Consider the following 11,649-nt stretch of genomic DNA (forward strand, 5'->3'; position numbering starts at 1 on the left):
GTTCACAAACTTGACGACCACTCAAGGCACTTACCTAATAAAATCAAACTCTAAATAAAGACACTTTCCTAATATAACTCTTACAGCTTAATGTGCATATCTCCTAAATATAGACTCTCATATATTATTTCCTAATAAGATGAATTGGTAATTGATGGGTGGAGTTTAACGATAATTATAGTGAATTTTATGTCAAGTTTGAAGTGAACTTTTTTGGTTTTGATTCAATCTTTTATTGAATTGTTGAATCTTCTCAAGGTTTAATCAAGGAGGAGATTGTGTTCGTTTATGAAGCGTTTGGATTGTGGATTTGATAGTTGATTTGTTGATTGAGTTTGGGAAAGGGGATCTTGGAGGGGTGAATTTGGGTTGATTGTCCGAGTGAAGATACTGATAATTGGTAGTAGTTTTTTGTTGATTTGATTATTAATTCATCAATGGGGGTTTCAAATTAAGTATGATTACTTGAAATTGGGGATGGGTTTTAACTGGATTTCGATTGGGTTGTGAGTGTTCCTGGTTGTGGTGGCTGTTAGTGGTAGAGACGGTGGGTGTCGGTGTTGTTTCTATATCTATGTGTGTTTTTTTGTTGAGAATTCAATGTCAATTGCATTTAAATATAATTCAATTTCCATTGGCTGATTTGTGTTCTGAATTATTTAGTTGGTGAATTCAACTTTCATGTCGTGTTTGCGACCATGGTGCTAGTGGTATGAGCTGAAGAAGCTTTGCATCTGTTGTTGTACTTTTCATGGGAGGGAGTTACTGTATCTTTTTCCAAACGGCGAGTTAACTCTGTTAATGGAATAATGATTATTAATAATTTTAATTATTTAGTTAACAGGTTAAGTCAACGGTTTGAGTTGATAGTCTTTCACGGATCTAGGTACCAATCCTTAATATTTCAAATGTTGGGTACCAAAGAAATGGGTACCAAAGCAATGTGTTGGTCATTTGTCGGGTACCAAACATTAAAATATCCCTATTTATAGGGGATGGGTTTTGGACCATTGGATGATATAACACTGAGTGACTTGTATTTAATCGAGTGACCAAGGCTATATCGCTCGAGACATAGACTTGATTACCCGGTCAAGTCTCTACCGAGTGGTCAAGACTCCAGCAAAGTGAAAAAATTTCCACTTTGCCCATTGAGTTTTACATCTAAAAAATTTCCACTTTGCCCATTGAGTTTTACATCTGGACATATTAATAGTGGTACCATCACCTGCAATTTAGCTATAGATCTCGAGCAAAGACAAATTCCAGTAAAAGTTGTATTACAATCAAACGAAAATTAAAATTCAAGTGGTTAAAATTTTGAGCAGTAAGAAAATAGACAACCTAAAATAAAAAGTTTTTTGGAAATTTGATTCATATTCATCACTCTTGAGACCATGAGTAATATATACTCCCTCTGTTTCCAAATAATAGGAAGGTTAGAGGGAGTATGTTTTACTAAAGACGGGACCAATCCTTACGGGGCGGGTACCAAAATAGTGATGGTAGAATCTATACCGTTGGATGATGAATTTGGTACCCGCTCCTTATGAATCTGGTCAATCCTTTAGCACATGTGTAAGCAATTGAAATGATGAGCACTTACATCGGTAGAAAAATAATATAAACGTTAAATATGAAGATCATATGATAATTTTTGATATAAGTATTATTAACAAACTGTGATTTTAGACCATTCCAGAACCAAATCTTCACATGGGGTAGAATCGTAGAACCCAATTCATTTAAAAATGGACTCCCTACTAATTTTGATTTGAGAAAACGGATCCCATTCTTTTTTTTAATAGGAAAGGAGATTTTATTGTGATAAAATTAAACGATTACATCGAGTTCCTTTCTACGGGGAGTTTTAAGCCATATAGGAATTCAGAGACCTATGATTCCGACACTCTACTTGTCCTAGCGGTTTTTGCTAGATGATTTGCAACTTCATTTGAAACCCTAAGTACATACGTACACTTCCATACTTGAAATTGTCTTAGTATCTCTTTATAATCAGAGATGACACTGTTATTTGTCTATTTAATCGACCCAACACTACCATTTATTGCCTTAACCACATTTTGACAGTTCCTTCCAAATGCAAACACTCCAATGCAACCTTCTTTGTCCACTTAATTTCCTCTAGTGTTGTTAAAGCCTCTGCTTTCTCCTCATCTTGAGCTACGCCTGATATTGATACTACTCTTCGACAATCCCCTGCATCATAAAACATAGTTAGTCTTGTACCCATAAGTTTGTTTTCTTTAGTAAAAGATGCATCAAAATTAACTTTTATAAAGTTGATATCTGGAAGTGTCCACAGTATTTTAGTACGAGTTTGTCAATTTGACAGACTACTTACTCTTCTCATGACTAAATTACCTTTTTAGTCATTCACGTCTCTGTTTTTTTTAACTTTCCTAACAAAGAAATCAATATGTATTGCAACGTTATAAAAAACCACTGCACACCTAAGTTTCCAGACATGCTATCAAACAAAACTCATAAGAGTTATAAAGCTATTTTGACTCTATGCATTAGCTATTGTTTCATTAAACCAATCTGCAATTCATTCCATCATCTTCCTATTTCCCGTAATACCTGCAAAGTTTAAATTAACAACACAGAGCAATTGTTTTGTGACTTGACAGTCAACTTACAAGTGGTAAGAAGTTTCATTTTGATCTCCACAAAGAGGACATTTACCGTCTATATCTACCACATACCTGGCAAGTTTCTGTATAACAGGTAGATAGTCATTGACACACTTCCATAAAAAGTGTTTAATTTTTTGCGGCAGATCATGCTTCTAAAGAGCTATCCATGGGCAGTCAAGTTGTTCATTCCCATACACATCATTTATGATGACTCTATACGCATATTTAAAACTAAACAACCCATTATGGGTTGGTTTCCATCTCAAAATATCAGAACCTGAAGCAGGAGTTCTAATATCACAAATATATATCTATCAAATAAAGAATTTAGCCGATCCACATTCCATTTGCATTCAATTGGCAATATTAGCTGGCTAACATATTTCATATCAGATGATACATTAGTGGAATCTAACAAACCGGTTCTATCCGATACCCATTTGTCCTTCCAGATTTCAACCGATTTACCATCACCAACTTCCCAGCAGTAGTGTCTCCTAATAATCTCTAAGCCTCTACAAACCCCTTTCCGTACCCAAGAAACAAAAGTTTCGTTAACACAATATAGTGGATTACTATCAGGGAAATACGTTTTCTTATAAATTCTTGTCCACCGAGCATCTTGTTCTGTAACTAGTCTCCATGCTAACTTAGCTAACAAGGCAGAGTTTAAGTATTCAATTTTTTTTTTTGATGTTTAATCCACCTAAGACTATTGGTTTAGTAACATTGTCCTAATTTCTGAAGTATATTCCTCTTGTTGAACCTTTTTTTTGTTCCACCAAAACCTCCTTTGTATAACATCTATCATATTGGTCATTTTTTTGGGAATTTGAAACATCATTAAGTGATGTGAAGCGATAGTTCCTAAAATTGACTGGGTCAAAACAGTTCTACGAGGTTGCGTTATTTCATTTTCTCATCTTCTAAGCCCTTCTTAGAATCATTGAATTACATTGATTCAAGTGTCTCCAGACGCATGATAGAAAGAACCAGTGAAAAAGAGAGGATCTGCATGACATGTTTACCTTTCCAAATTACTCACTTTTTATCAAAATTATCCATAAGTTTACTAAAAGTTTCTACCTTGTTTCTTCTTGTCAACAATGACACACCTAACTAGATCCCATTCCATAATTTATCCAAAAATGAACTCATTACTAATTTTGAGAAATCCATGTAAGTCGGACAGTTTTGGTGGGTCCAAACTCCAAAGCAAGAATTACTCTTTTCGATAATTGTCCTCCAGAATGCAGGGATGAGAAAATTTTAAACTTGTAAGCTGCAACAACATGAAATACAATCGGTGCTTCACAACAACGTCAATCCGGCGTATTATCACGCAATAATCCTGCTTTTTTTTTTTAGAAAGCACCCAATATGAGCGAGCTAGTGGCCATTTTATTTCCACACGCACCAACTACATAGCCAAAGAGGTAATCATTAACGTGGCTGTCAGTTATTGGTTGTTAGTCATTTCCTTTTAAATTATAACCGATAATAACCTACCGCGTAATCACTCTTATTTTTTCCAATAGGATCTGAAACACCATATCTTTTGGTCGCAGACAAAATCCATAGTGAAGCACCTTCTCCATTGAAGATACTCTTCTCTCTCTTGGTTTTCATGGGGAAGTGATATTCACAAGAGAGAGCTCTTCTTTTTTTTTTCTTGTTGTATTTCTCTTTGAATTTAGGGTTTTGTTAATCAATGGCTTCTTCTTCAACTTCTTTTCCTACTGCTACTACTTTTGCAACAGGGAGTAAGACTAGTGCCAACTTTTGCAGAGATATAATGAGAAATGGTATTATTGGAAATTCTTTTGTGTATCGTAACCGTGGGAAGATTCAATTTACAACACAGAGGTTACAAATTAACTCTTCTTTGGATTCTAATGTTTCTGATATGGGAACAAATGGTACGTTTGTTTAATCTTCTTCTAGTTTTTCAAGTTTTCCCTTTAGATAAGTGATGCTAAATTTGAAGAATTCTTGTTCAATTTTTGTGTTTTGGACGATTTGGTCGATTAAATTATTCAGAGGTAGCTGAATTGAGGCAACAGACTGGATTTTATCCTGAATTAACGATAACTCAAATGTGGACTGCTGTATTGAGTATGCTTTAGGCGTCTTGGAATGTCCAATAAGTTTGTCATGTTTTCATTGTTGTTGGAATTAGGAATTATTAACAAACATAAGCGGAATTTTGTTTAGTTTGAGCAAACATATGGTATTCTCGATCTCGTTCAGATGTTCATTGCTTTTGCATTGTCAGCTCCAAAGGGTTTATTTCCGCCAGAACCTGAGCATTATAGAGGACCGAAATTGAAAGTTGCAATCATAGGCGCCGGGCTTGCTGGCATGTCAACTGCAGTGGAGCTTTTGGATCAAGGTCACGAGGTTTGTTTACCTGTTTTCTTCCGAGTTTTTTTTCTTCTTTTTTTGGTCGTTTCCTCTCATCAGTTGTTTCGTATTGTTTACTGATATTATACTGAATCCTAAAGGTACCTATTTCCAATGGATAATATGAGTTTTTCTTACTTTAGTGGTTTACTTAATTCAGTACGTGCAAATCATGGAACATAGTGCACTGATGCATTGTGTTCTTTTTTTTTGATCGATTAAGAATTTGATGCTGACGAGCCCAATGAATTTACCACTATACTGCAGTGACATCGGCCACTGATGCATTGTGTTACTCATCTATTTTGTTTTCGGATTTAAGGTTGATCAATTAGTAAACAGATTTAAAATGTGTGCTTAAGTTGGGCAGATTGGGAATTTTCTTGAATCGCTTTTTCGCTAATGTGCATGTTTTGGTTGTACCTACAGGTTGATATATACGAATCGAGGTCCTTTATTGGTGGAAAAGTGGGTTCTTTTGTTGATAAGAGCGGAAACCATATTGAAATGGGACTTCATGTTTTTTTCGGCTGCTACAGCAATCTTTTTCGTTTGTTGAAGAAGGTGAATACGTCTTGCTAAGATCTGGTAATTTGATAAGAGTTAACATATTCAAGGTGCCCCATGGACAGCAGTTCCGATACCTGAAACGAGAGATTATGTAAACCATTAATGTATATTTCTATTTTGTAGTTGGTTGCAAAAGTTATGTTCCATCCGGTTAAGCATAAGTTAGTGTAGTCTCCTATTAGTTTGTGTTGCTGATTGGTTTCCAGCTGTTCAAATGAAAGCTGAATCCTGTCTTCCTACCTTCATCCAGGTTGGTGCAGACCAAAATTTACTGGTGAAGGATCATACACATACTTTTGTAAACAAAGGTGGCCAAATTGGTGGTATGCATTCTCCCTTTATCTTTTCGGACTGCAAACAGTACTTCTGTGAATTTAACTTAGCTTAGACTAACTTTTTTCCATTTCAGAACTTGATTTTCGGTTTCCAGTGGGTGCACCATTACATGGAATTAATGCATTTTTGACTACTCAACAGCTTAAGGTATATCTTTTAGCAAGCCTCTGCTGTTGTTATACAACTTCAATACCTTATAGACGAAGTTTATGCAGTTCTTCCTACATTATATTTCCTTATATTTAATAAATACCCGAGACTGCGTATAAATACTGACATATTTCTTGATGTAGCCTTATGATAAAGCAAGGAATGCGCTGGCTCTTGCCCTGAGTCCTGTTGTTCGTGCTCTTGTTGATCCAGATGGTGCTCTGCAGGATATCCGTAACTTGGACAGTGTAAGCATATCACTTCTTGATTACACTTCTTTTAATTTTCTTGGAGGGGGTTTGTTAGCAGCAATGGTGGACATCTAAAACCAAGTTGTATATTGAAGTTCACAACCTTTATCCATTCCTGGTTAGATATTCTGGTGTCCTAGGCATACTGGAACACCACCAATCCATTCCGAACTTGGTGGTTGAACTCTACACCTAAACCCCAACTATGACATCCCTTCTCTCCCACTTCACACCTCGGAAGGCATCCTTCTTATGCCTTCCCTTCGAATAGATTAGTTTATCCCATTTTCGCTTGAACTTTTAATTTTCTTACCTGTCATATAATTTACTAAAATGAATTCAATTTCCGCTCACAGATCAGTTTCTCAACTTGGTTCATGTCAAAAGGTGGCACACGCAAGAGTATCCAGAGAATGTGGGATCCTGTTGCTTACGCTCTAGGGTTTATTGACTGTGATAATATGAGTGCGCGTTGCATGCTCACCATATTTGCGTTGTTTGCTACTAAAACAGAAGCTTCATTATTGCGCATGCTTAAGGGCTCCCCTGATCTTTACTTGAGTGGTCCCATCCGAAAGTATATTATGGACAAAGGTGGCAGGTATGAAATGTGGAGAACTAAAATTCTGCATGATCTCAGTGTGAAAATTTCACCTGATTTTTTTTTAATTTTGAATTATTACTTTCGTCTGCGCTATAGATTTCATCTGAGGTGGGGATGCAGAGAGGTACTTTATGATAAAACCATCAATGGAGACACTTATGTTTCAGGACTTGCCATGTCCAAGGTAAAGAGCTCCTGTGAGATTCTCTGTAATCATGCTGCAAGCTTCTTCAACCTATAGAGTTTAAACAGTCAAATTTTACATACCTCCGCTCTATTGTTGCAGGCTACAAATAAGAAAACAGTGAAAGCTGATGTATACGTTGCAGGTGTGTGGAAAGCATTTCTAGTATTACTTTTATTATTTCCTTTCATCTTACTGGATCTCGAATCTGATGTGGCTAACCAACTTGACTGTTACTTACTTACGCCAGCATGTGATGTTCCTGGAATCAAAAGGTTACTTCCTTCAGAGTGGAGGGAATCGGAATTCTTTGACAACATCTATAAACTAGTTGGAGTACCAGTGGTAACAATACAACTGCGATACAATGGGTGGGTTACGGAGTTGAATGACCTAGGAAAGTCCAGGTGATTCCAATACTAATGCTAGATAATATGTTTCTCTGTTCACAATGATAGTCGGGAACTTGGTAGTAGGCTATCGCGTTTGGAATTTGTGCACATTCCCATATGTGAAGTTATATTTTTATGATTTTAGGCAGTTGAAAGAAGCTGTAGGGTTGGATAATCTCCTTTATAGCCCAGATGCCGATTTCTCCTGCTTTGCGGACCTTGCACTCACATCTCCAGAAGATTACTACATTGAAGGCCAAGGTTCATTGCTCCAGTAAGAACTTAATCTTGTGAATATGTTATTTTTGCAGTAGCAAGGGATTGCAAACCACTTTATCTTATTCTTGTATTGCCTTCAGATGTGTGCTTACTCCTGGGGATCCTTACATGCCCTTAACAAACGATAAAATCATAGAAAGAGTTGCGAAGCAGGTAAGTGGCTTTCTGCTATGACATTAAGATTCAGCTTTGTAGTTTTTCATCTCTACCATTTAAATTTCCACTCTCATCTTTTTCAGGTTCTGTCCTTGTTCCCATCTGCTCAAGGGCTAGAACTTACCTGGTCTTCGGTTGTTAAAATCGGTCAATCCTTATATCGCGAAGGACCTGGTGTAGATCCATTCAGACCTGATCAAAAAACGCCTGTTAAAAATTTCTTCCTAGCTGGATCTTACACAAAACAGGTATCCATCTCGATGACCAGATCTTTTCCCATTTCTAGCATGATAGATAAAAAATCTTCCAGTTCTAGCTTGTAAATGAGCCTCATGTAGAATTCCGAAATCGTCTCTTTTAGCAGCAAACATCTTAGGAAATTGAGATGCCTTGCCTTACTGTTTTTATAGGATTATATTGATAGTATGGAAGGAGCAACTCTATCAGGAAGACAAGCAGCAGCATACATATGTAATGGCGGTGAAGACTTGCTTGCTCTTAGAAAACAGATTTCTGCTATCGAAGCTCAGTCTGACAACATTACCGGTGAGTTGAGCTTCGTCTAATGTATTACAGTTCCACTAGTCAGAGTTCATCACTACTTCAACCACCTCAGATCATTAAGTAGACACCTCAGATCATTAAGTAGAGAGGAGAAAACGAGCTTGACACATTCAGTTAGTGGTCTGGGTACTTTCCTATACTTATTCTTCATTTCTTCTCACATAATGGTTATGTATCCATGTAATTTTACAACAAATGAATGCCAAAATCATATTCAACATATGTTCAGTTGCTGTATATTTGTAAGTTTACCTGGGCATTGATTAGTTTCCTGCAGAAATTTTATGATTATTCAAGCAGAGTATATATATTTAAAAGAAGCCAAATCACTTTTTATTCAACAATCTTTCAAATTCAACATAAACAGACCCTAAAACTTTTTAAAAACCACAAGTACCACAGAAACAACAGGAACAAGTACAACAAGACCCGAACCATAAGGCGCTCAAAATTCATCTTTCTCAATCGCACATTTAGCAAGATCGAGATCTTCATCTAAGAAAATATCCCATTGCCCATCCCACTTAATAAAAAACTCAGTATCTTCCAAGTACTCAACTCTATGAACATCACCAGCAGGAGTAAACAAATAATCACCAACACCCAAACTACACTTCTCTTTCTTACTCAGATTCCACACCCTTTTACTTCCTGTCATTACAACTACATCATGTCCAAAAGTATGATGATGAGCTGGTTCTATGCTTCCTCCTTTAAATTTAACAATAGCCGAAGTTGGACTTTCTCTTACTATCTTCATCATTCCACCAGGCATTATATCAATCTCTGTAAATTCTCTATTTTTCGCCAAACAACATATCGAACAATCGCCCAATTCCTCTTCTTTCTTTTCCAATCCGATTTTCGACATTTCGCCAATGGATTCGTCAAAGAATGATTGAAAGTCGGATGACCATGGATTGTTCCCAGAAGCAGGACAAGGTGATTTGAATGGAGTATCAAGCCAAATTTCAAGAATTTTGATCCCTAAATCTGGTGAAGTGGAAGCACCAGAAACTGCAAGAACGTTACAGTTGTTAATCGATCTTGAATTCAAGGCATCATCAGTGGTGGTGCAGGTGGCAGAGTAAACACCAGGAAATTTGTTTGCGAATATCGCAACACCAACTCCGGTGCCGCAAGCGACGAGTCCACGAGTTTCAGTGGTGGTTGAATCGGCTTCTGAGATAACTCGGCGACCGACCTCCTCACCCACTGAATAATATTTGTTGGTTCCGATGTCTTCGACATCGATCTGAAGGGATTTCAGATGAGAAACTAAAGCGTCTTTTAGTGTGGAACCTAATGGATCGGCGCCTGCTATGATTTTTAATGGGCGTTTACCGTTTTGCGCCATTGGAATAGAGAAAGTGAGGATATTGAGTTGGAGAGAGTGAGGTGATGAACAAATGAAGATGTAGACGGGGACGAGGTGTTGACTATATGGAGAGGAAGACAAGTGAAGTAACAGATGTTTACTGATTGCCAGGTGGTGGTTGGTGAAAAACCATTTTTTGGGACCATGGTTTTTTGTGGGGATCATGATTCTATTTTAGGCAAGACATTATAAGTAATACTAAGTCACCCCTTATCTAAATGTTTTTCTTAATACCAAACTTACCCTCCTTAATTAAATGTGTTAGTTTAATGATTAATTAGTTATTAGTTAATGATTAGTGTGATTAGTAATGATTAGTGATTAGTATGATTAGTAATGATTAGTTACCATTAAGAAGTTCTATTACAAAAAATTGAAAATTTTCTTTGCGATTAAGTTCGGTTACCCAAATTTATTACCAAAAACGAACTTAATGATTAGTGATTAGTATGATTAGTAATGATTAGTTACCAGTAAGAAGTTCGGTTACAAAAAATTGAAATTTTTCCTTGCGATCAAACCGAACTCTATATTTGGTGTGACCATTGAATAATTCAGTTATAAAACAATTTAAAGTTCGGTTATAAAACATTTTTTGCGACGTAACCGAATTAAAGTTCGGTTGGGAAATGTTTTTTGCTACTAACCGAACTATTAGGGTTCGGTTGGGAAATGTTTTTAGCTGCTAACCGAACTAAGATTCAGTTGGGAAATGTTTTTGCAACTAACCGAACTATTAGGGTTCGGTTGGGAAATGTTTTTTTGCTACCAACCGAACTATTAGGGTTCGGTTGGGAAATGTTTTTTGCGACATAACCGAACTAAGGTTCGGTTGGGAATTTTGTTTTGCGAAATAGCCAAATTGTTCTTCATGTTCATCATTTCCATTAGGTTCGGTTAGTTCGACACATTTTTTCACATAATTCCTAGCCGAACTTCTCTCTGCAACTTCCATTTTCAACTCATTTCGATGGTTAATACTCATTTTTCAATCGAACGAGGAACGTCAACCAAAGAGAGAAGAAGAAGAGGATAATTTTTTTTTTCAAAACTAAAAAATTTCGATTCCCCCTATTTTTGTTTTTGATTTTGATTTTGATTTTGGTTAATAGATTCATTTAGATTAGATATATATGATTAGATTTATAAAGTTATTAGGTCAGTCTTAATTTAAATTAAAGTAAAGGATAAATGTGTACTTACCTAACTTTAGGATACCCCTTATAAGTATAGGGTGGTTGGCCTAATAAGACCATGGTCCCCCCAAAAAAATCATGGTCCCTAAAAAATGGTTCTTGTTGAATCCTGATTGGGTGACTATATTCGATTGTTGGACAAGGTTATGGGCCTTTCGGCCTGTTAGGTATCAAAGATAAATTAGGATAGTTCGGATGTGAGACTTATACCATGTTTGTTTACTCCTGACTCATCCGAGCCGGCTGAGTCTGACTGAAATCACCTGATTTGAGTAAGATATGTGTCAATATGTTTGTTTGTGAGTGTAGATGGGTGAAAACGATTTGCTGGTTTTTAAGGGAAGTGAAGAGACGACCGTGCGGACGGAGACCCTTCGACCGAGAAAACTGCTTAAACCTGCTTCTAACAGATGCAATGCACATGAGTGCTTTGAGTTCGAGAGATCAATCCGTAGGACTCCGGCCTAAACCAAGACAATGGTCGTTCCAGTGTCAATTCGGTCACAAAGAGGGAAGAGGGTCTATC

General features: G+C 36.7%; 2 protein-coding genes across 2 annotated transcripts; one reads left to right on the forward strand and one right to left on the reverse strand.

The window, feature by feature from the left end:
- Nucleotides 1-4,239: 4,239 nt before the first annotated feature.
- Nucleotides 4,240-8,850, forward strand: LOC113332730 (zeta-carotene desaturase, chloroplastic/chromoplastic-like). Its single transcript, XM_026579238.1, has 14 exons — nucleotides 4,240-4,579; nucleotides 4,936-5,060; nucleotides 5,493-5,627; nucleotides 5,884-5,956; nucleotides 6,043-6,116; nucleotides 6,263-6,367; nucleotides 6,727-6,971; nucleotides 7,071-7,158; nucleotides 7,261-7,303; nucleotides 7,409-7,565; nucleotides 7,696-7,824; nucleotides 7,910-7,982; nucleotides 8,069-8,233; nucleotides 8,396-8,850. Exons 1-14 carry the CDS (start codon nucleotides 4,372-4,374, stop codon nucleotides 8,549-8,551), a joined length of 1,776 nt encoding a protein of 591 aa, XP_026435023.1. The 5' UTR covers nucleotides 4,240-4,371; the 3' UTR covers nucleotides 8,552-8,850.
- Nucleotides 8,851-8,855: 5 nt separating this feature from the next.
- Nucleotides 8,856-9,996, reverse strand: LOC113332731 (DNA damage-repair/toleration protein DRT102-like). Its single transcript, XM_026579239.1, has one exon. It carries the CDS (start codon nucleotides 9,904-9,906, stop codon nucleotides 8,995-8,997), a length of 912 nt encoding a protein of 303 aa, XP_026435024.1. The 5' UTR covers nucleotides 9,907-9,996; the 3' UTR covers nucleotides 8,856-8,994.
- Nucleotides 9,997-11,649: the final 1,653 nt, after the last annotated feature.

The sequence above is a fragment of the Papaver somniferum genome, unplaced genomic scaffold, assembly GCF_003573695.1.
Source record: "Papaver somniferum cultivar HN1 unplaced genomic scaffold, ASM357369v1 unplaced-scaffold_132, whole genome shotgun sequence".
In the NCBI taxonomy this organism is placed as follows: domain Eukaryota; kingdom Viridiplantae; phylum Streptophyta; class Magnoliopsida; order Ranunculales; family Papaveraceae; genus Papaver; species Papaver somniferum.

Bases quoted from the DNA above. Each gene is read 5' to 3' on its own strand.
- LOC113332731 (XM_026579239.1), bottom strand. From the start codon at position 9,906: ATGGCGCAAAACGGTAAACGCCCATTAAAAATCATAGCAGGCGCCGAT.
- LOC113332730 (XM_026579238.1), top strand. From the start codon at position 4,372: ATGGCTTCTTCTTCAACTTCTTTTCCTACTGCTACTACTTTTGCAACA. The intron at 6,368-6,726 runs GTAAGCATATCA...TTCCGCTCACAG, and splicing joins ATATCCGTAACTTGGACAGT to ATCAGTTTCTCAACTTGGTT. The intron at 7,159-7,260 runs GTAAAGAGCTCC...CTATTGTTGCAG, and splicing joins CAGGACTTGCCATGTCCAAG to GCTACAAATAAGAAAACAGT.